Raw genomic sequence first — 25,685 nt, 5'->3', positions numbered from 1 at the left:
AAGCATTCAGAAAAAACTGTAAAGTGTTGGCAGCACCTATTCAACAGTGTTATTCACAAAGCTGCTGACCTACAAAACAGGTTTTCTGATATAATTGATGATACTTTCTGTAAATTGTCCCTGTGTTGCAATACCCATACTATTTAGTATACCAGAAAAATATTTAGTATGTCCCAAAACATAGTATGTAAAAAAATAACGAGATGTCCTAATACATCCGGTCACATTTTGCTGTAGGCAAGCCAGTCTGCTTTTCTGACCCATAATCCATTGCACAGCATTCAGATGGTCAAAGTTCAAGGCACAATGTAATGTTAGGAATATTGCCCAATTGTATGTATACTGCATGCAACAGCACATACTTTTTAAGGGCACCTCCTGTATATACTGAGTAAAAATGAAAAAGTATGTTGGAACTCATAACTTGAAACTTATACAAAGAAATGTAAATGCAAAACACGGAAAAAATACTAAACTGAACGAAACAATCACTTTACCAGAGTAGTCAAAAAATAGTGCTCACCATAGACCAACAACATAGCTTGCACAATTGATTTTAAAATCAACTGCTGAATAATTTATACACATAAAGATTGCATAACCTTATATTGAGGATGTTTTGTATGACCCGCAGCTTAGAATTTCTCTGCTTTTCTTTCCCCTTCATCCTCCTGATCAAAGGCTGGATCTTGCTTTCACATGATATACATCTGATGATGTATGTTTTTTTACCACCCTCACAGTACAAGATTTTCTACTGTTGCTATAAATCACGCATTTCTTAGCAGCTCATGAGTCCTTAAATACAGCTTAGAAAGTCTGCTATCAAAAAATATGAACATATTTAATGTACCAACTATTTTGGCAGTATGCAAATCAGTCTATATGCATTCTGACTGGATGCGATAGACGCGACAGAAGCAGCGTGATTATATACAAAGTCAATCTACAGACGCGATTTGAAGATGCGCGGCACGTTACTCGCGAAGTAATTTTCACATCCAATGTGCAAGTAGAAAAGATTGCACTTTTCAGGCGATTTGTATGACGCTGTGGCACGTCAGCAAATCAGCGCAGAGATTGTGTTAACTGTCATCGTGAAGTTCTCCATGATAACATCCAGGGGATCACCAAAACTACCATTGTTGCAGTCCTTTACCATCAAGGAAACCGGACTGTTCCTATGGATATAATATGGATATAACGTGCCTTTAGGCATCTAGTCTGACAGAAATCCAGAAAGTTGTCACTGCAGAGTGGAGCATATCCCGTTCTGATCTACGAGGAGACCCATTGTGTGCTGAAAAGCCAGGTCAGCACCCTGTACGGCTTCGGAGGATAATACCGGATGGCCTGTTCTTACTACAACACAACGGCTCCTTTTAAAAGCTAGACTCTTCACCCGGGAGTAATTTCTGTTCTTTTAGAAGCATTCAGATTAAGCACAACAGCAGAGTAGGGTATAGTTGTAGGCTGAGCTTCAGTTAGCTAGCTGCCTCGTCTGCTACATAACTGCCTCATCTGCCTTGTTTGGCTTTCCAATGCTCCAAACCACTCTTCTGGCATACAAAATGACATGTCAGGCAATCCTAAAAGACTTTACAATTTCTGCACATTTTAATTAATTCAACAAAATAATCCAACATTATGGTGTTGGATGGCTTTGTTGAGTTGCTCTTGAGGAAAAAGTACATAAGCACCATCTACAACACAGATAAAGACCACAGGGGTGTGCGGTGGTTGGTATGTTGAAATGTAATAGCAACATGGATTTCCAGTACAACAATAAATAAATTAACAAGTGATACATCAACCAGTGGCAGTTATTGATGATGCATTCAGGTTTCTCAATGATTATGGCTGCCTATCCTCAGGGCAGTGGAAGCATATATAATGGAAGCTTCAGCACATCTTGGCATGCTTTTTTTCACTGCATCCTCACAGCAGGAGATAACCAAAGTGACACACAACAAGCAGGGCCAAACCCTGACGGTCCCTGTCCTCAACCGTGTGGTGTTTAAGTCACTGTAAATTGTTTGGCTCAATGTGATTATGCTGATAAGTTGGTGGTAATGGGAGCTAAACACTTCTTTCTGCTGTTTCACAACGGAAAACAACAGGAAAAGGCAAGAAGTAACGACTTAGTTATTGAGGTTATGGTGACTAGCTTCAACCTTTTTTAATGGACCTCTAGTCTACATCTATTTATGGTCTTTTTTTCAGTTGTGGCTAGGTTTTAAATTTTTTAAATAAATCATTTGACTCTTTTAAACCCTAACCTTGTACTGTGATGCTGCTTCTGTCCTTTGAAAACCACCAGGCAGAGGCCTAGACAATAGAAGTTGTTAGGGTTGTTAAAAAAAAAAAAATTAATACTCATTAAATAATCAATACAAAAATTTAGAACTATTAGGATCAGATACTAACTTGCAATAGTACCAATACTTTTGCCATCAACAGTGCAGCCTCCGCCTCTGCCAAAACAAGACAGAAGCTAAAGCTTGTCTCTCTGAGCCCATGAACACTGGTTCATCACGTTGAACATTGGGCTGACTGAACACAGCTGGCGCTGATGCTTTAGAACCTTTACCTCCACTTTTAGTAGAAAATGAGCAAACCAAAAGTGCCTTTTTGAAGTATTTAGCATACCAAGCTATCGACCAGGAAAAAGCTAGCGGCTAGCAGTTAGCGTCTAATAATAAACATTAACGTTAACAGCAAAGCTAAGCAGCTAACATAATCAGTCCTGCCCATCTAACGTTCAGAGACATAATTTAACAGGATGACACAATGATGTGTGTCTAAAAAATCAACATGAAACATGAAAGAAACAGTGCAAGCCTGCTATACCAACTCTATTTTATCAGCAACGAAGGTATGGTGACAAGTCACCATAACACAGAAGATAAACAGGACTGTAGCTGAATACATCATGGACCAGATCCCTTTTTACACTGTGGAGAAACTGTACTTCAAAAAACTTATTCACCAACAGAATCCATGCTCCTTCGTGGAATCATTTAATATCCACAGAAATCCATGAGCTATACAACACAATAAATCAAACAAGAGTTTGAAAATATTTGTCATTTTTAATACCCCCTACAGTTATGTTTTCTTTCCTATTTTCACTATGTCAGACAACTTTTTATTTAAATGTTGTTATAGAGGTTGTTTGTATAATTCTAATCTTTACTTTTCCTCCTTCATTTCCATCCTTTCTGTATCAAGTATCCAGTATTTTCATCAGAATCAGTATCAACTTGGAAATTTTAGTATTGGGACAACCCTAGAAGCTAGTTAAAGAAGCATAATTGTAACCAAATGGTGGTGCATGTCCTAAACAGTAGTGGCTGGCAGTGATTATGGACCTCAGTGGAAAATTTAATGGGTCCATCCTTACCCTAGGACAGGGTTGGAATTGATAACCAAGGTTACTAGTCATAAAATCAAATCAGTTAACTATTGTCTGGACATTTGGGTGAACTGCTGCTACTTGATTTGTATCAGTAACTGAAAACAGTACACCGACTAGGGTGACCAGATGAGAATGAGTTAAACTCAGGACAGGGGAGTTGGGGGTTGGTGTGGCCTCCAGTTCATTACATTCAGTGTCAATGAACAGTAACAGTAAACCCAACACTAAAATGTATTAGCTCTGTTCAGGAACATGTAGTCAACTGTCTTTCATTTGGAAAAAGAAACAATGTTGTGTGACGTCTGCCTTCCCAATGTGGGAAATGCTTAATTTTTCCCTTCAGACTTTGCAGAATGCTTTGTTTGAATCTCATAAGGCAGTAATGATCCACAGGTATTTCGCTTCCCACTCTTCCTGGTACCTGCAGTAATGTTTTTTGCCTTTTGGCCGTATATTCACCATCACCCAGGAGGACATCAGGCTCCATTTCAAAAATGGATGGTTTAACTTCTCTCTGTAAATGTTTAAATTCAATGACATAAGCTTCACCACTATGCATAGTTAATAAAAAAACATTTTTAGACAAACGGGACATGGTTCGGGATTCTGTACAACTGCTTATAAATCAGGAGTGTTCAGGATGTTTGAGCACTTACATCAGAGGCAATACTACATTTTGCATAATTCTGAAACACAACACACATTATAGCATTACATATAGTAATAGTGTAATTTTGCACAGCAGCTTTGCAAATATATCTGTTGAACAGAAAGGTAGGGACCAAATCACAGAGTATCCTAAACATACTTAACAATGTCCTCTTATGCTGTGATATCCTCCCAGAAGATAAAATTGGTCAGGCACTTCAGACTGCCCTCAGCCCTGCTGAATGCACCACGTCATATTGTTTAGGAGAGTATCACAACTGTTTCAGCCATGTGACAGGTGTTATTTTTTCCTTGTTTTCTTCAGACATCACTGAGAATTATTTCAGATATTGAGAGTTGTTTTTCAAAGCTCATTGCACTCAAGCATCTCTAACTGAACCAAGTCCATATTAACTTCCTTTTTCACATGTATGTACAGTAATTTCTTTCACTTCATGAAGTGGGCTAAACTAACTTTGGTGGCATGCAGCATTTATATTTGAATTCCATTATATGTATGCACAAAGTGCAGAAGAGGACAAAAATCAATGTCATTCACTGTTAGCTTTAGCTGTATTCATACACATACACATATATTCAGGCTACCCCATCACGTCATACTCAAAACTATAGAGGCTAGCATTGATCCAAAATAAGTAGACTGAAGACTGCTGAGTGATTTTAGCTCAAAAACATGTCTTGAATATGACCACTCTTTGCAATGAAACCACAGTTCCTCTCAGACCAGGGACACCAGTGAACCCACATGCATGTATTATATTTCCACCACTGGTGAGGAAAGTAAATGAGAAATTAATCAAACACTTAAGCTTCATTTCATTGTGTAAAAGCACTGATCCATCACAGGGTGTTATGGTCTGAGACAGCCTCTGCATGCTGCATGACTGCTGAAGAAAAATACACAGATGGACAGACAAACACACACACAAACCGGACTAAAATATCAAAAGGTCAGTAGACAGGCAAGAGGGGAGACTAGTGTCGTTGTTAGACAGGGTGGGACAGGTCTCTGAGGTCTCTGTCCCTTAGTGTTTGTCTGCGTGAAATCAAGGACACAACTGAGAATCGTAAACAGGGCATGATGTCTATGTTTGGCCAAGCATATTACAGATGCCAGATGTGCCTTAAATCATCATTCAGTCTGTCATCATCAATGCAAAAATTAAACTATGGAATTATACTGTTAAAAATTATATGTAAAAACACTTAAGTGTCTTAGTTAGATTGCATTTTATCAGTGGAAATAATTCCACTATACATACTTTTAAATAAATGATGCCAGACATGAACTGACTGCCAAGTATCCCTTAATTTATTCATGAACATGTGTTGAATGTGCATTGAAAACTGCAATTAATTCTCCTTTGATTCAGCACCATGCTATCGTGTGATTGCTTCACACAATAGTTATATCATGTAACAATTAATATTTCAGTGCGCATCAGTAGAATACTATAAACATGCTACTTTTCTCTGTCTGTCCACTATTTTAGTCTTAAGTCAGAGCAGAGAGAGAGGAACAGACCATAACTACACCACAGTGCCACACAATGGCTAGGAGAGGAAAAGCATAATAAATGTAGATTAATTAAAAAGATAATCCAAAACTGTAGCTTATCTCTTTAAAAAGAGGGAAGAAGGCTGTGTTTTTTCCCTTGTCTGTTTCCTTGCAAAAAACTGATATCAAGTTGGATGAAGACAATTCTTGGTCTATGAATTAGCTGATTAGATTTTGATGATGATCAGAATGTGGAATTGCTATCATTTGTCGGCTATCGGGGATGATTGAGTACATCGTGGGTTGTAATTTTTGGGGGCCATTTTTGTAACTGGTCTCCTTTTGAGAGAATTTTTTCTGTCTGCAGAGTGACAGTGAAAGGATTTATTTCAACCAAGTCCAGTTTGAATGTGTTTAATGATGATCTCCAAGGTAAAAGGCAATTTTACAACAGTCTGTTGGCTTTGCTGTTTCTTTTCACAGCTTATGTGAATTAAGGGTCTATTTCCAATAAACCAGAGTTGGTGATTGATGGATGAGTCGGAAGACTAACTAAGCAGGTTTGATTAGTTTTTATTTGTTTCTATCAAGTTTGAAGGAAGTGTGTTTTACCATGAGTTAACAAGGCAAGTAAGCTAATGTTTGGTGAAAGAGAGAAACAAAAATTCAGAAGATGTGCGGTTGAATTTTGTTTAATAAGGAAAATGAGCTTAAAAATAAGTGTTTCCTTGACAGTTTGTGAGTTTATTTTTCAACGGCCGATAAGGAATAGGCAACACTGTAACAAACTGCTGTAAGAAAACAGCCAAATTGCGACAGTAACATACTGTTTCCCATTAAAAAGGTATTATACTGTTGAAAACAATGCATTCTGGGCAATATTGGTAGGTATCTTGCCGTTTCCCATAAAATACTGTAATAAACCGTGAATAGAATTGCATTCTGGGAGTGATGTTAGAATCAACAGCAGAAAGGCCGCGCAAACACGGACCACTACTGTATTTCTAGAGGAGACATGCTACAACACGTTGGAGTCATCAAGCCAACTCTGGTCTTTCCTTTCTTTGAACATCTATTTTAATCCTGCATTTCATGAGCAAATCACAGGGTAAGTTGACCTATATTTTATTCGTTTGATGATGTTTGCTTGCTATCATACTATGATTTTATTTTAGTTAAACTATGGTCATCTTAACTTGCCATGCGGTAACTGGACAGCTACAGCAGGAACATTTAGCATGCTATTTTATAGTTCTTTTTGTCAGGCAGGCAGATATCTACATTATTCATTTTGGTTCTTATTTGTTCGGTGAGACCAATGAGAAGCTGTATACAACCTGTTTGATTTCATGTGCTGATGTTAGCCTACAGAGGGAGTTAGCCAACCTTAACGACACAGTGAGGCTGCTTGAACTACTAAGCTCTTTCTTTTAATGTTCGCAGTGCATATTGCATTACCAAGAATCACACTTAAACATAAGCTTAACCTTTTTTTGGTGTGTGTGTGTATTGGCATTTTTTTCTTATCACTGTTGGATTTACTCTCAAAATGTTCCCATACCAGAGATGTGCTCATCCTTCTTGCAGACATAAGTGTCTCTTCTTTCTTAATTTGTATTGATTTATTGAATACGAATAAAAATAATAATATAAATAAAGCTAGCAATACAAATTAGTTACATTTAAAAGTATCCTTTCTCAGACTCTTGGACACTGTACATATAAAAAAGTTAAATTACAAAGATAAAAAAAGAGGAGTCTAGAGTTCATTCAAAGGTAAGGCTTGTGTTACCTAACAGTCCTTTTTCAAAGCAGTCATTCTGACATGAAATTGTGAGTGAGCACTCATTTTTGGGTTGTCTTTGGCCAAAGGTATTTTGATTTGATTTTGTCGATATTACCCAGTCCTCTTTATATAGTAGCAGGCATTATTGCTATCCCTCTAATCTCAGACTGCTGTGTTTTCAGGCGCTTCATCGGGATCAACCCAGAGAGAGAGTCCAAGTCCAGCCGGGGAAAGATTATCTCCAAGAAAACAGGAAAGTTGTCCAGAAGAAGTCGGTCACAGTCAAACCCCATGTGTCCACACTTCTGAAGTATCTAATGGACTTCCAGTGGAATTTTGTATAGGTCGGTGAGTGAGTCATCGTTTCAGTCACTGTTTTTATCCATTTTTTGTTTACAGTTATGTATGTGTTCTCATTCCACTGACTAAATATGTTATATTGCACTTAAAAAAACGTAGATATTTATATCGTTGAACGCTGCAGAAAAATGTTTGTGTAGCTACAGTAAACAAGCAGGGATTATTATTATTGTTATTTATTATTTATTTTTGTACTATATTTTATTATTATGTTAGTTTTAGCACAACTCAGAGTTTCAATGCAAGCACTTTAAATAACTTAGCTGAAAATCAGTGTTCCATTGTAGATTATTTTGTATCTATTCAGGGCCTTAAGCGCCACAAGCTGATTCAGCTCCATTGTACATAGTATCTCTTGCCTACAAAACTAAGCAAATCAGTTACACTAAAACAGTTGAATTTGTTTTATTCAATTGCTAACCTGTTAGGTATTGCAGTTGTTGATAATTTTTAAATAAAGGTTTTATAATTGATATTTTCTAAGTCTCTTCTTTTACACATTTTTAATGGCTGTATTAATATTAACTAACTCATTCAGTATACGGTATATTAAAATTGCTAAACGAGGTTACAGTGAAGACAGCGCTTAATTCATAGCAAGTGGCTTTCAGACAATAATATGCTCTATCTACAAAAATGACTGCATTGTATTATATATGTGATTATGGTTAAATGCAATTAATTTAAAAAAAACTTATTGCAACTACCTTGCACTAGTACTGTATACTGTGAATTAATTCAGCACTATACTGTTTTAGTCTACTGTAAAAATCAAGGGAATAAAGGATTGTACTGTAATTCAGTATGTGGTTTTATCACAGTAACATACTGTGAAGTAGATAACAGTTAGGGAACTGTAAAATAAACAGTAGAATGCTGGCAACCCTGCTGCCAGTATTTTACTGTCAAATCAAGGAGATACAGGATTGTACTGTAATTCAGTATGTGGTTTTTATCACAGTAACATACTATAAAGTAGATAACAGTAGGTGAACTGTAAAATTAACAGTAGAATGCTGGCAACCCTGCTGCCAGTATTTTACTGTTAATTTACGAGACAATTGTTTACAGTGAAGGCTTATTTTTGCCTATCCTATACAATACATTCAAATAAGATAACCCAGAATATCCGCAATGCAAAAAAGAAATGAAAAAAAATGATACCAAATGTAATCAAGATCAAAATCACTCTTCTTCAGAGGAAATACCGAAATGCAGAAAACAAGAGCGTGGCAATACTCAGACTCAAAGGCTGGGACAAGGCTGTGTATCGGAGCTGGACGTATTCAACGAGACGAACGAAATACTCGGCACGAGACAGGGGAAGACACAGACTATATACACATGAGGAAGGGGAACACAGGTGGAAACAATCATGGATCAGGGGAGAATGGCAGACCGGTGACACAAGAGGAAGAGCAAGTGACCTGAAACGAGAAGAGAGTTACCTTTCAAAATAAAACGTGAAATTCACAAGACAGAAAACCCAAAGATAGGACAGTCCTCGCTGCGGTGTGACAAAGTTCAGTTGTATTTCACAATTATCCCTGGCACCACTGAACACCATAAATTTAGTTTTATCTTCATTTAGTAATAACTTATTAACATCAAACCATTTTTTCAACATAATTAACTCCCGTTCCACTGCTTTTAACATTTCTTTAATATCCTATCCTGAACAAAATTAATTTGTGTCATCCGCAAATATAAGAAATTTCAATTTACTTGATACTGTACAAATATAATTTAAACAAAGTATAAATAATTTAGGTCCCAAAACTGAACCTTGTGGAACAACACAGGTTATTCCTCTAAAATGTGATTTAGTATCTTTAATTTTTACATATTGGAACCTATTATTTAAATAACTTTTTAACCAATGATGCGTTTCGCCTCTTATACCATATTGTTCCAATTTCTTCAAAAGTACGGAATGATTGATTGTGTTGAACAGTATGTTGTTTCTTATCTATTGCTGTTTCTATAATTTTTTTTGTTTTTGCTTATTTATTAGCGTAGCGAACACACCGCTCAAACACACACAAATATTAACATATCGCCCAACTCTAATGGATAAAGGTTTTCATCTGCAAAACATGCATTTAGTCCATCACATACATTTCTGTAACATGTCCTTCTAAATCACCTTCAAATCCAGACAGTTACTCTGCTCACGTCTGTTGTGGATGGACAGTTACAGGTCATAAAAGGATAGAGATAAAATATATACAGTATCAATTATGCACATGATGAGGATGTGTGTCAGACATTTATGCAAATTAATTCCACCTTTATGTTCAAAGAAGATGACTAAGTTGGTGAGCTGGTGAACATGTTAAGGAAAAAATCCATAGAAAACAGGAGGAACTGTTAGAATCGAGGGTATTGAGAACTGGATGAGAGCTAATTAGTCAAGAGGAAAGGCTGATGTAATGCTGGAATAGGGTCGGTTTACTCTTTGGGGTGGAGGGAATATACAGATCCTTCACAATGGAATGAAAAGTTACTTTTCAATGTTGTTATATCATGTTTTTAAGTATATACCTGTCTATAAATATAAGTATATAGTATGTAATCCTCAGGATCAGGAGCTCTTATTTGTATCTTCCTGGAAACAGTGTTTTTTTACACCTGTAGGTGGAAATACAACTTCTAGACAAACAAGTTAGCATTAGTCAGAGAAAGCTGTAATTCTGGTTCTCCCTAATTTCAGATCATACTTTTGCGGGAACATGTCCGTTTGTATATTCGGTTTAAAACTGTAGCAGTAGTACAGAGACCACAAGAGCGGAGCAGAGACCTGGAAAAGTTGACTAATCAGGGCAGACTGGGCTTTTTTCAGGAGAAGGGCTTAACCTGTTCTTCCCTGAATAGCCTGCCTGATAGCCCCCGCCGGCGGGGGCTATCAGGCAGTATAACAACATCCCCCTCTGCAGCAACATGTAGCTTGCATACAGACACACATGCTGCATACCAACAGAAAGCTAAGAATCTCTTATACACGCTCATATAAACCATTCGTATGACCAACAAAACACAGTTACAACACCGAGCGATCAAACAATGCGAGGCGAACACACAGAAATACGACCGACACAGACAAATAAAGCCGGCGCAGTGGCTGCTCTGATGTCAGAAATACGACCGAAACAGACAAATAAAGCCGGCGCAGTGGCTGCTCTGTGACAGCAAGATTTCACTGCATCCACTCCATAGCAGAGTCTTCAAACGTTCCAACAATACTATTTTTATCCCTCTACGACCAAGTTTCACTGATCCAGCAGCCAAATATGACAGAAAACAACAAGCGCATTTGAAAAACAAAACCAGAAATGCTGTCTTACCTTTGTAGTATCACAGCGAAAAGTTTAATCCACAGAAATAAGAACTGCTGAAATGGAAGGACGACATCTCCCAGCATGCTTTGGATGTCTTTCCGGCTTCTTTGACATGCTTAGCCCGCTTTTCAAAGGCTCTGATTGGGTCAAAGCGCCTGTCCGTCACGTAGTGATGCTCATACTTATCGCTTTGTGATTCGCTAGTCATGTGGTTTAACTGAAAACAATGCTCATAATTCGATTCTATTGGTTCTTACGATTCCAACGAGGTATCATGCTTCATGATTGACCAATGGGGACGGAAGATATTGCTGTGCATAAGAACAAAGAGGCTCTGTTGCGCTAAAAGGTTATGACGCACAGTGACACACTGGAGGCTAGCTTGACACAAGAATATACGGACTGACATTAGCTGTTCTGCTGCTTTTGTGCATTTTATCTTCCTGTGGCTGTGCAAGCCAAGCATTTGTGTTTTGTAAATAGTTTGTTTGCAAAATATTTTGTTGTGCACTTTGTTGTTGTTGCTTTTGCTGATTTCCTGTGTGGGGCTGTGTGTGTGTGTATGTGTGTGTGTGTGTGTGGGGGGGGGGGGGGGGTCCTACTTCTTTTTTTCTTCAAAAACTGTTTTCTCTTAGACCCAAAATGATATTTAAATGAAATTAAATTCATTTTACAACTTGGTACCTAAGAAATCTCAAATGGCACTAATGGTGCCAGATTGTGCCAAAGTATGCCAAACTTGAGGACGCCTATATATTTCTTTACTAAAACCTCTATAATTTTTTCTCTGCTTTATTTCAGCAGCATCAAACTTCTCACAGGTGATGTCCAGATGTTGTTCCATGGCTTTATTGAGTTTTTTGGCTACTGTGGCATTATTGTCAAAGGGATATTTATATAAAATGACGTTTGTTTTTAGGCGAGGAAAGAAATTCTTCCATTTATGCTGTGTTCCATTTGCATTTACTCTGACACAGTTGCATTAATAGTGCTGCTTACACTTCTGATGGAATCTCACAAGTGTTACCTTTATTGTAATACCAAGATAATGCACATAAAGCTTGTAATTACAGAGATATACCCTATTTATTCTGAGCATGTCATTTTCGAGCAGGAACCTAAAAAGGGACAGGTTAAGGAGACAGGCACTACAACATAATGTTGTTTTTTTTTAACATTTAAGCATGTAAACATGACACAAAAAGTATGAACCTGAAAACAAGTACAATAGGCCTTCTTTAATTAGGGTGACAATGCATTTAATTTAGTGTTTCCTACAGCCAAGTATTTTCTGTTATATCCAATTGAGAGTGTGCCTGCTTATAAATAAGTCTCCAATATCTTTCATGCCCATCCATGTACTCATATATATGTATCGATCTTTGTTATTTACCTCTCTCCACTTGTAATATAAAAAATAAATCCTGTGCACATCTTGCATCAGTGGCTGTGGACCCAGAAACTGTAGAGAAGGTTGCCAAAAAAAGAACAATAATAAAAACTGTTGATCCCTGCTGTATCAAATAAATGAGTATGACAGCTTATTGGGACGTAAACAATAAATATGAGTATGACAGCTTATTGGGACGTAAACAATACAAGCCAAATAAAATCTCTCCTGGGCTTTATTCTTATGGTACCAAATTACCAATATAATTTCATCTGGATAGGAATGCCCAGCCTTGTGTGTACTTGATGTGGGTTTGTGGGTTTGTGCCTACAGTGTGTTTATGCATATTTCTGCTTGTTTGTGAGCTTGTGCCCTGCTAGAAAAAAAAAGTTCCATAAAATGTCTCTATAAACGGCATGGTACAATAAATCCAAGGCAGAAATATTAAGTCGAACCAATATTTACCTGGAACCACTCCAGATCCCTAGTAAAACTCACGAGACAGGATGACCTTAGCATTAAAAAATATATATTTTACAGGGGGAAATAATCCTATTCCCTTCCAATGAAGGCATCACTGACATGGGGCTGTCTGTGCTGTGCACCGGGGCCTTTCCACTGAGGGGTCATTTAGGATACATACTCTTTTTTAGGGAGAGCTCTATTAAATACACCATGAATAGCCAAGCAAAAGGGTATTTTGCAATGTCATGACAAAAGTACATGATGGCAAGAAAACAGTATGCTGAAAACTGTTGCTGTGTTCTAAGACAGGAGCCTCCCATATGTGCAGAGAGACTAAGCAGTGGAGCTACAATGGAAACATGCTCAAGGACACCTGTTTCTTGCAGGGAATGGTTTGTGAGAAGCATCTTGTCTGTGCAACACTGCAGCGGCCATGTGTAAGTGCTCGATCTCATTGCAGTCCCATCCCCACATAAAGCCACGATGTGACTACATATTAAAAACTTGAAGTCCTAAGATGACACAATGTGACTGTGTACTTAGAAAATGATAATATAGAGTGCAAAGCATTTCTTTATATTTTAAAAGCCAAAGTCTATAATTTATTAATCAAAGAAAACATGCAAAAGAGAATTTATTAAACTGCAGTGTATCTGCCTAATTAGCATCAGCATAACGTCTGTGCTGCTAGTAGTAGAAACCACAGAGGACCCTGGAACAAATTCATCTGCATGGCAGATCCACCTAACCTTAATCCACTCTGCATTTCTCTTTACAATTATGCTAAGGAATGCACTGAGCCCCTGGCTGTTCAGCACAGTTATCTGCCAAAACCCTCTGGAAACTGGCGTGCATTGCTCAAGAAGTTGCCATTATGAATTTACTTTTCTGTTACATTATCTCCTTTAGAAAACTAATTTCATATTAGAGTAATTGCCTCTGGTGGGGTTATGCAGGGCTGTTGTGCTGAAAAAAAAAATGCTGATGAAGAGGATGGGGGAGAGAAAAAGTCATGCTGGCCCTCCCTCTCTACTTCTGTCTCTCAGTCAGATGAGGTCATCAAACACCAACCTGCTTTGTATATTAATGATGTAACAGCAAGAGATTTTTAGACACCACGTCCCCAGAGACTGCTTGTCTGGAGGCAAGGGAAGACTTCATCTTGATTTAAGAGAGATAACACCCTTGATAGAACAGTGACAAAGGCTAGATAGGCAGTGTGAGTGGAGATAGCGAGGGAGTGTAGACGGCAGCAAAGAGGAGAAGACAGGAGGGGAGGGGACTTTGTGATACACTGTGCCTTTAAAGCACCAAGCCCCTCCTCCACAGAGCCGTGCAGAAGAGCCGAGTGGTGCTGGCAGGAGCCTGAGCCCCACGATAAACTCTGGCATCAGCTTCCCTTCATCCGGCAGTCAGCGAGGACACACTAAGGGCGCAGGGGCAGAGAGACGGGGACGGAGAAGGGGAAAGAGCAAGAGTGACAGAAAGGGGGAGGGAAGAGACAAAAACAGACAGATAGGCAGAGAGGGAGAGGCTGTCATAGGAATCACACAGCTCCTTTTTCACAGCAGCAGTTCAGCCGTTCAGTCTGCTGCCTCCCGGAGCAGGCGAACGCTGACAGGGATGACGGGTGGCGTGATTTCAGCAACACAGTTATCTGAGTGATGGTTGCGGCCAAGGCGGCATCAGAATCCAAAGCAGGAACCCCCTTCGCTGCTCTAGCTCTTAGTCATCTTCAGCCTCCTCTTTCCCTTCTCAGAGTGCTATCAAGGCTATTCTTCGTTCCCATCTCATGCCTCCTGCCTCCTCCTCCTCCTCCTCCACAGCTTCATCCTCCACTTCTACTCCTCCTATGATGAGCCAGAGCCTCAGAGTGAAATAACCCTGCTAATAGAAGCTTCTCTTCTGTCAAGACAGTAAGTAGGGGAGGGAGGGAGAGAACTGCATGTGTGGAGAGAGAGAGATTGTGTGTGAGACAGAGAGAGGAAGACAGAATGGGAATAGAAGATGTTAGTGTGTGTGACAGAGGGACTGCTAAAGAACCAGCAGGTGTGTAGCTTGAATGATCCAGCTGTGCGTGGACAGTGAGCTCTGGGCATAGCAACAGCAAAGTGATGCACAGGAAAGGTGAGTAGGTGTGTGTGCGTGTGTGTGGAGTTGAGACAAGTGCTGCTGAAGCAAGAGATGCATTTTGACAGCAGTTTAAAATCATCAACGCAGTTCATTCCTGCAACAGAACCCCCAACAACAGCAGAATGAAGGAGACTCAGAGATGCTGAGTCTCCTTCATTCTGTTGTTGTTGCTTTTGTATGCTGCTATGACTTAGAAAAAGGGGGGAGCAGAAAGGAAGGGAGGATGAGGAATGAGAGAATAAGTGATTGCTTTCCTTCCCATCTGTCCAGGTGCCATGTGTGATTGGCCAGCACACCCTGTGGCAGTGGCATCGCCCTGGATTTGGCGAGAAGCTCTCCCCTCTGCTTGTTCTCAGGGGCTCCTCTGGGAAGCTTTCATGGGATTTATCTCTTCCTGCTGGATGGCACTGAGCTCTCTGCCTCTCTGAAAAGAGTCCACAGAGAAAACATACACGACATGGATAAGAAGTAAAATAATTATCCAATCACAGCACAAGGAGGCAGACCGGGTTCCCTTAGCAACAACTGAAGGAGAGAAGAGAATCCTTCTCCATTTCTGCTCCCTTGATTTTTTTGGGCACACCCCTGGTGGACTGCCGTGGGTCAGTGTTTTCAGAGAGGGCTTGGAGAGTGCTGTTGCATAAGACAAGCTTCCACCCAAATTCCAGGGGAAGGTGCTCATTCGCCTTCTAGCCCCTCTTGTAACTGTCTCATCGACACTATAATTTTTTTGTTATTCCTGCACAAATTCTCATCACAAGTCACATTCCACTGGCTTGGAAATCAATTCATTCTGATTCCTCGCCACCTGGAATAAGCCTTGCTTTGGGGAGATATTGCGGGCCCTGTGAAAAGACCAACACCTACCTTCCTCACTTTCATGGGAAAAAATGAAGGACAACATGATTAAGTCATCATCTGCAAAGGAGATGGATGTGAAGCAAAGTTTATTTTGATGTGAGTTTCTACTGACAATCTTTTTATTTTTCCTGCAGGGTGAAACACCACATAGCACGGAGGAATATCCCCTTTTTTCAAACAGGATTTGTTCTTTATCTCTGAAAAAACAGTAGCCCTCACTGAAGGACTATATTAAGAAGAAAATCTTGTCCTCGCTGACCACCAATAATGCAGAACATTTGAGAAGTGAAAATTGAGCCACAGCTGGGAGTTCTATTTTTCTATCTATGTTGGATAGGTTTCTCTATCAAAGGGTTAATATGAACCCCTTTTCTGCTTTCACTTTTGTATGTTAGCCTGTCCTTCTGTCACTGTGTTTCACAAGTAAAAAAAAGGTTGTACGAGACTAGTGGAAGAGGGAAACGGTCTCTTCCCTGTATAGACAGGCATTTTAAATAGCTATCTCCTTTGGAACAATTTCAAACGTACACACTGACACATGAGATGAATTAGCTCAACACCAGTATGTAAGAGTTTCATGCCAGCTTGAGCCCATGTGTTTTGCCTCTTCCTTTTCCATGGATTTACAGCATTTTACTTTTCCCATGCTTATTTTCTCTTCGTTTTTGGAAGCATCTACAAGAGGGCATGGATGTCAGAGTGTGACCCTGTGCCGAGAGTGCGGGCGAGGCAAGGTGTTTTGGCTGCCCAGGTGCTTTTAAGATGTTGTGGTCTCCCTGCGTGGCCGGGCCCCCTGTTCGGATCAGTAGCACTGAGGCTCCTTGTAGCCAAAGACATGGACCCCGACTCGGCTCCCCCACGCCCTCAGCCTGTTGGCCACTGGCCCCACGTCGCCCTGTAAAGGATGTCCCTAAGCAGAGCTCCGGCCCGGGACACCTCTGAGACCCCCAGCCCGAGAGAACGCATCCGCAGCCACATGAAGATGGTGATCGACCGGCTGGACGGCATTCTCAAAGAGCTCAAGGATGTGGCCAAGGAACTCCGGGAGGTAAGGTCCAAAACCAGCTTACACATCATGCTTCTGGGAGGATTGAGGGAGGAATAGGGGGATGAAGAGACGGAGGCAGGGAAATAATGTGGGTGCCAGGTGGGTGTGCTTCTCAAGAAGGCTGCATTTAATTAAGTGTAAAATTATTTTTCGCAGCATGGAGATTTTGATTAAGATTTGAAAGTGATGAGATCTCTCTTTTTTTGTAGCCGGAGGATATTGTTGATTACAACCGCAGCATGGCTGTCTTTCTATACCAATCAAACAATTGCTTATCACCAATTACAAATTTTCATGTTCAGTTGGGTCTTGTGGGAGGTACAGTAGACTGTGAAGAGCTGTAGAAAAGCAGCAAAGCCAGGCTGAACGGAAACCCAGAGGCAGGCTTAGATAAGATACAAGACTAAGCGCCGCAATACTTATATAACCATTTTGTTAAGGATCAGCTGGATTCCTACTTTATTTTTGCAACTGCCATGGTAACACTGGGATATGCGTGTGTGTGTGTGTGTGTGTGTGTGTGTGTGTGTGTGTGTGTGTGTGTGTGTGTGTGTGTGTGTGTTGGCTGATAATCAAAGCACATCCGTTCCTGTGAGTGTAAGTACAAAATGGCCCTCCTCATCTCTTTGGGATCTTCCCCCTGCAGTGCCCTCAAAGCTGTGAGATCGTCCCGCAAAGCTCCTCCAAAGAAAGAGATAAAGCTAGACAGAGAGACAGAGACAAATGGAACCTGAGCAAACAGTTGTGTCTTACCCATCCCACATCCTCCAAGAGCACCACATGATTAGCCTCCCACCTGCTTCTAATCGGGGATGCAGAGGAAGTGTATGTGTGTTTCAAAATGTATTGGAGAAGCGAAATGGTGGATGTTAGCGCATGTAATGACCTGAAGGAGGAGAAGGGTTTAGAACAGCCAGGGTGAGGCTGCCATAACTCACTCCATCACCACACAGAACACACCCCCCACCCCCCCACCCCTTTCCCTCACGCCCAGCTCTGTCCCACTCACCGCGTTCTACTTTATGTACTTGCTCAGTTGGAGGTGCAAGGGCACAGCTCATAGTGCACCTTCTCTCTGGTAAGCAGGAAAAGCCGTCCTGTGCGCGGGAGTGATTGATGATTATGGGACAACTGCAAGTGGAATAATGCTAGCTGGAGCTATTTATAAACAAAAACACGGCCTGTGCCTCTGCCAGCTCCAACGCATATTACCATTCTTATCCCAGACCCCATTAGAGAGGGCTCTGCACAGTGGCTAAAATGTCATATTTTATTGGGAGAGCACAATCCCACATATTGAAATCGCTAAGGAACCATATTAGCTGCAGTGGCAGTCATAATGCTGGTATCAAAATCCTGCAATTAACTGACCTGCAAGATTGCAGGCGGAAAAACAGAATCCATGTAACACCATCAGATGCATGGAAGCCTAATGTTCCGTAAAATCTTTCATTCTTGGCCATATGAAAGGAACAAGATAATAGATAACAACTGTCACATAAATAAATGATGAATTGCCATGTGAATGCAGTGAAATAAATAACTCCGTGAAGGAGCAATAATGAATGATTATCACCCACAAGGTCTTTGGGGAACTGGAGATACCGCAGTGCTTTAAGGAGTTAAAGCTGACACTCCAAGGCACGTAGCAGCCCAGAAATTAGGGAGTTTCTGATCCGTTACGATGCTTACTTCACAGTCCTGTTTTCGTGGCTCAAGATCACACAATTAGTTTCCATTTTTGCATTGCCTCAAAGGTTAATATAATGCAGTCTTCATTTAAACTATTTAGTCCATACCTCTACATGAATTTAAATGCAAAGTTTTGGGAAGTTTTAGCCCATTTGGGCATCATGGCCTTATACATCAACCTTTAAGAAACGTATGCAGATTTTCTTTTAGAGTTGAGGGAATATTAACTTTATCAAACACATTTGTAATTGTTCATTCAGTTTTTAACTGAATAACTAGTTCACAGAAGTAGGTGACAGAAAATCGATTGAATATTTCTTATAAATTGATTTGCTTTGCTTGGTTGGATACAATGTGGTATTGGATAACTGATGTAAACATGCAGGCTGTCAAGGAATATTCTAAATTTGAATATATATTCAACGCTGTTTCTTCTACATTGAAATAGTCTACTAAGGGCAGGGAGTAAAGCAGACGGACTATGGCACCAAGCCCGTGGGGCTCTCTGCTTCAGCTAACATGCGGAACCGGGGCCAAGCTGGTTAAGCAGCTAGCTTGCTACAGGGCTCAGTTCTCACTCCAACCATGGTGCAGGGACAGGTAGAGAGATTGATAGATAGAGAGAGAGAGACAGAGAGAGACAGACAGACAGACAGACAGACAGTGAGTGAGGTCTTTAGTCTTTAAATCTAGTTTTAAACAATTTTTTTTCAGAACAAACATCATTTTTGGCCAATTTTGACAGCCTAAATAAATATGCAAACACAAATAACCAAAGCACTTAAACAGTCAAAATGGTGGTATAAACTGAGAAAAAAGGACAGGTTAAAAATAACCAGAACTGGACTTTTAAAAAGACCTAGCTGTTGCCCATATTAGACAGCAATTGGTTTAACTACTATAACATAACAACTATAGCTTTCCCCGACACATTTGAATCTCAGATTTCGGGGAAGTGCACATCTCCATCTTCAGTAGAGTGATGTGAAAACACCTCTCATGTTAGAAACTTTGCAGGGATACAAGTCATTACTGTCAAGGTCAGACATTCTAGAGGCCATAACCATAAGAAAAACACATTTTTACTGGAGGGGACTTTAACCACTGTCTTATAAATGGGATTGTGTTTTTGTGTGGTAAGAGCATTGCATTCCGAAATTTGGACAGTGCAAAAGAAAAAAAAATATTCTGCATACATTTTTTCCATTTAAGTTCCAGTGAACACTCAACAAACAGCCATTTTAAGGGTGCATGAGAAATAAGCAATGATGAATTAAAAAGCAATACCAAGGAAATTTCCGTTTAAGTATGTGTGGCCTGTGCTTTTTTCAGTAAAATATCCCTAGAGTGCAGAAGTTTTATCCATCCTAGTACACTGGTCCCTGAAGTAGTTAATGCTGGTTTTGTATTTTACCAGGTAAAGAGGTTATATTGTCCTTTCACAGAATTAACATAACAGTCAAATACATAAAGAAGCCCCTGATTGTCTTACGAAAAGATCTGTTTGGGTAAGGGTTACAGTTCTTAAACATGCAGTACAATATATTAGGTTAAATACAGCTTGGGAATCTACAGACATTAAGAAAGCCATGCCATGTGACAACCTCTCCCCCACGAAAGCTGAAAAAACATGTTGTAAATGACTGGCTGTCTCTACAACTACACAATTACTGTATTATACTGAACATATCGATATGAAATAAGTATACATAAAGCTGTTTTATTAGAAAGACCATTTCAATTTAAGCATGTAAAGCACCACAGTTGCAGTCTCAGGCAATTATTCTGCAAAGAAAAAAATGTAACGGCACACATAGTTTCTAAGATTGCTCCCTTCAAAAGCCTATTACAGTCAATGCAGCCTGTCTTACTTGTGAATCCCATTACAAGCTCCATGACAGATAAAATGAGAAGGATCTAAAGGAAGGACATTGGAAGGTAATATAGTGATAAACTACTCCATTTGTAATAATAACACTGGCAGGGGTGGGAACTCTAGAGGATATATTTAATTTAAGTATCATTTCAACCTTGGACTTAAAAGTCTCAGGATAAACAAGGGAAAATAATGACACCAAAGAGAATGCAAAGCACACTCTGAAATTTGTAATGTTGTTCCTTTTGCTAAAACTGAATTTCCCCCAAAAAAAAAATTAAAAAGGGCAACTAAGGAAATGCAAATGTGTTCGTGTTGGTTATTGGAGATATACAGACTGGTAAACTGAAAGCATTTAAGGAAGTGAAACTGGGGAGAACATGCAGTTGCATGGACGGAGGGGAGGAGATTGGCAGTGAGCTACACATCTTTATATGGAACCAAACCATCATACCACTAGCAGATGATGCTGCACCTCTGTGCAAAGCTCAAGACAAATTGAATATAAGATGGACAAAGAGCAATTAACAGTCAGAGAGTAAAGCGCGTTTATGACACTGGCCTTCTATCAGTCAGCCTTGCGGTAGTGGTCTACACATGCTCATCATAATGCTGGAGGCCGACTTAATCTTTCAACTCAGCTACAGGCCTGAAGACAGAGCAGGGAGGCAGCAGGAAAACACTAGTGAAAGTAGTGAAAACTGCATCCTCCAAATGTCAGCCTTTAAGGAGTTAAATCCTGAGTAACAGCTTTATTAATGAGACTGGCCACCAAGCAGTTTAAGAACAATATAATATATAAGTGTTTCAGGAATGCGTTTGATCTCCTGAAATCGTCAAGTAACATCAGCAGCAGCATTATCAGCCTTTCAGGTTTTACGTGTTTCTAGAACAAACCTCAACTTCATGCTCGACAAGCTTAGCCCACCACTAAAACTGCAGGAGATGCGCAGAAATGGGATGATCTATTTAATTTCTATTCATCATACAATACCAGCCGCATGATCCTATTGGCCTGTTGGCCATTTAAAAATCAGGGCATTTTTGCTAAAATGGAGTCTGTCAAAGAAAATGGCTATGTGAATGATTTGATCGGGAATGCTACCATGTGGTGTTCTTTCATGTCTGAGGCATGCAAAATTGCTCCATTATCAAAACCTGTTGTGCAGAATGAGGTATACAAACAGCTGTCCCCAGATCAGCCAGCAAGCCAGACAGCACATCTCCTTATCAAGACTGAAACCAGTTATGACACATCCACAGTCCCCCCTCTGCTGAAGCTCAGAACTGAACCAAATCTGTTCCAAACCCAGAGGCAGCCCAAGGGAGACCAAAACCAAAATCAAAGGGCCATTTTTTTCTGCAGGAAAACTCTGTTTCCCCCTGCTGATGATGGTGCTGAGCAGGGCAGGGAGCAGAAAACTGCCTAGCAAGAATACTTCGACATTTAACCATGAGGGGGGACTCCAGTAATCACTAGCACTTTCACTCAGGGAGTAGAGCAACATACTAAAATAAGCTGTTAAACACAGTCTCCATTTGATGGAATAGTTGATAGTTGCAGGGTAAAGATATTGGGAAATGTGATGATTCCTGAGTGGTAAATGGGTCACTGCAGAGGCATGCAATGCGGTGGAATAGAATATGTTTAAACTGTTATAGCCAAAAATTAGTAAGTGAGTCCTTATACTAAGTATTTACAAATTCCAGATTAACTCCCAATTTCATGTGGGATAAAGTTTCAGTAGATCTATCTTTATATCCACAGAGTTGGGGAAAACGGGGATAACAAGTACATTTCAGTAAGAACTGTCTACTGTTAATGCTAAAGTAATTGCACTGTAAATAAAAACCCTATTCAACTCAAATTTAATGAGGCTGAATATCGCATCCACTTGGCAGGAGAATGTGGTTCTTTCCATTTGTCCAAATGAATGCCTACAATCAGGGATTACAATAAGTCACAAAGCTGTGTCCTGGTTGATCATTTCCCACAAAGCAACCATTTTCACTTGGCCAACAGTGCTGCCCAGTTGACTACAGCCCAGTGATCTACATTGAGGAGGGCCCAATCTGTTCTCCACCAGAAAGTCCATTCACTTTAGATTGAGGCAGGCTTTGGCCCAGTCTACAAACTGTGAATATGTCAACCTGCTGTCTTTGCAGGCCAACAACATTTGGAGGGCAAAGCTGAAAACTTAACCACTCACATAGGAAAGTTCTCTTTAACCTGACATACCTGGGCCAAAGGGTGTCTTCTCATTAAAAGCCGCTTGGAAGAAATGACAAGTACCCGCCTGCTGTGTCTGTCAATTTGTTCCTCCTTGTCTGACCTCTTTTGTGTGTGGAAATTAAATTCCTAAATTAAACTTGGTGACATGCCTCCAGCGGAGTTCTCTTTGCTCAAGAAAACAACAAGAAGAAACCTCAAGCCTTATCTATTCTTTGCAACATAAAACACCCTTCCACCTCAACACCTGTGTGGCTGCCTTGAGCTGAGCTCCACATAAATTTGTTCATTCTTGGAACAATTCAGAAGCTCAATTATTCTCAGGACTGATGAAATACTTCCTTGGGATTGAAGTGAAAATGTCAGATCATCTCTTGGTTTAACTAATTTTAAATGGATTCTGACCTGGCTACAGGCTTGTTCATGTTTGCTAACAATCCACTATTGCCTAACAAATGTAGTCCATCACTGCTTGAAAGAAAGGAGAGGATATTAAACATGTGATCGCAGCTGCTGCTTTTACCAAGACTAGCTTGCAAAGGTAGCAATATCAGAACTGAATTCTTAGATATCACTATTCAAGTCAAGTCAATTGTATTTATAGTATATAGCTCAAAATCACATAATTGCCTCAAGCATCTTTACAATCCATATAACATACTACACCCTCTGTCCTTATATTATATTTTTTAAAAGTAAGCAGTATTGAGGACTGAGAGGAGAGAAGAATCAAAGAAGGGAGGGAACAGTGGTAAACAACGGGTTAAGACTTTAGCTGCATCTAACCTTGAGAGCTGTAGAGAGAATAAAATGACACCACGCAAAACATTCCCCCGAGCCCCTTTTACCTAGCTCTGCTGTGAAGCCCCTGCTTCTTTAGGATGCAGGCCGAGCATATTGACTAGCCCATCATGCCTGTAAGACCCATTGGATTAGCTGGCTCTTTGAGCTCTGCCTCCCTACACGAACTCTGCACTCAGCATTGACTGAAATGAGGGCTTTTGGTTAGACGTCAGCAGAGGTAAAAACTCAAAAAATTGTGCTTGTCTTGCACAATGATTTTTATCAACTAACATGTCTAGTGTGGGCTAGTTACAGATAAAGCGGTGAAAGTTATTTCCATGCATGTTTGTGCTTTGTGATTCAGCCACCAAACATTATGCTTGTCCCAAGGCAAGGATAGAGATGAATAGGATGTTAAAGGGAGTTAAAGGCAGAGAAAAGAAAGACAGAATGTGTGCAAGACAGAGGGAGCGAAAGAGAGATGAAGGGTGGATGGAGATAATGTTTTTTCTAGCTGTACAGAATTGCGACAGACTGGGTGGAACAGCTTAAATCAATTGTTGCATTTGTGCTCATTCGTGGGCGTGTTTAGGATTGCTTTGGCCTATCTTTGCGCTGTGAATAAAACCAGTAGGCTGTAGTTAATGGTGTGAAAAAATGGCATCCATCGGAGTGCACAAGCAGCCTCCGAGAATAGCTACATCATTTCACTGTGTCAAGGCATTCTGTATGCAGAGGGACCGCTTGATCTCCATTAGGTCGTCAGACTGTCTCTCTTTTTGCAGGTGCAGATAATAATTTTTACAAAGAGTGCAGATGCAAATAAGGAATAGTGATGAAAAATACAAATTATTAATTTGAAGAAATGCTTTCCATAGCCTGTGAAAGTGCTCAGGACAGCATGGGCCAACCCACACACCAGCATTGCAGCTTAATCCAGCTACAATCTTTGGAAGTGTATTATACTGAGGGATCATCAGGAGGCTTTTTATGTCCTTCTTTTTATTTTTAGCCGTAGTCTGGGATGCATCATAAATCAACCCAGTTTCAAATGAGTGTTCAGTTTTTAACCTGCAGAAATAGCTGAACTGAGAAGGCACACAACTGAGCATATGTAGCCTCTGACCCTTAAAAAACAGATAACTCACATGTATCACATTTGAAAAAAGGAACAATTATATTGCATCTCGTAGTTTGTCCTGCTTTTTGAGCAACATTGCTGAACAACAGAACGATATTTGGCTTCTTGACTTGCTTGTTATTGTTAGAAGCTGAAAGTGTAGGAAAGTAGTAGTAGCATTTTGTATAGTGGAAAGTTTGTTACAGTATTTCCAGAGTCTTATATTTTAAAATGCTAGAGCATGTGTCATTTGTCAATTTGTGGCAGTCCAATGAATTGTTGTGAAAAATGAGTCCAAAATTTGTCAGTAATTTGTCATAATTAAAACAAATAAGCTATATCACAAGGAAACTATCATGGGAGTAAAACACTTACGTAGAGTATAATTTAGCAAGACTTGTAGAATCAATGGGTGCTTGTAGTTTGGCACATTAAACCACCTTGTCATTCATTATAAAAATCATTGAAACATTTCAATTTTGTTGATGTATTCGAGACATTGAATGGGATTATGAAGAATACAGTTCAGCCTCCTGTTTACTTTGGACATTTATGCTTTGAGATAATAAGATCAGAACAAATTTAGTTTATAACAATGATTCTATAAGGGAGATGTCAGAGTTATACATTAGTGTAGACTCTGGTCATTCATTACCAAGCACATTTCCCCAAGCATGATTTTTTTTTATCTGTCCTGAAAAAAACAACAACATACACAGACAGAGGACAAAATAAGGACACACAAGCATGGAAAACTATTTTTTTTAAGGTCTATACATTTTGGCACAAAATCTGCTAGTGTGCCCTGTCTTCACTTATACTTGTTTTATTGATTATGTTTAAGTCCAGACAGCAGATGTGCAAATTGAAAATATTCTCTACCTTACAAAGTTTATTAAATGATCTGAGCTTCATTGCTACTAAAGTGTTGTTACTATCAGACATGTCAACAATATTTATTTGGGGATTTAATAGATATAATTCCATTAACATAATATGGATAAATGCATCAAATTTG

The 25,685-nt window shown here is 39.7% G+C and overlaps 1 protein-coding gene across 1 annotated transcript in view; it reads left to right on the top strand.

Moving 5' to 3' along the window:
* Nucleotides 1-16,822: 16,822 nt before the first annotated feature.
* The window catches only part of insyn1 (inhibitory synaptic factor 1), a gene marked incomplete at both ends in the record, with an annotated part of 47,973 nt that continues 39,110 nt past the window's right edge, over nt 16,823-25,685 (top strand). The window contains one exon of the mRNA XM_083936499.1: nt 16,823-16,966. Coding sequence (XP_083792625.1) covers nt 16,823-16,966 — 144 coding nt within the window. The remainder of the gene's footprint in view (nt 16,967-25,685) is intronic.

This window comes from Echiichthys vipera (genome assembly GCF_963691815.1).
Source record: "Echiichthys vipera genome assembly, chromosome: 1".
NCBI lineage: Eukaryota > Metazoa > Chordata > Actinopteri > Perciformes > Trachinidae > Echiichthys > Echiichthys vipera.
Note: the sequence above shows the minus strand (reverse complement) of the source record. Positions and strands in the feature narration are given on the sequence as shown.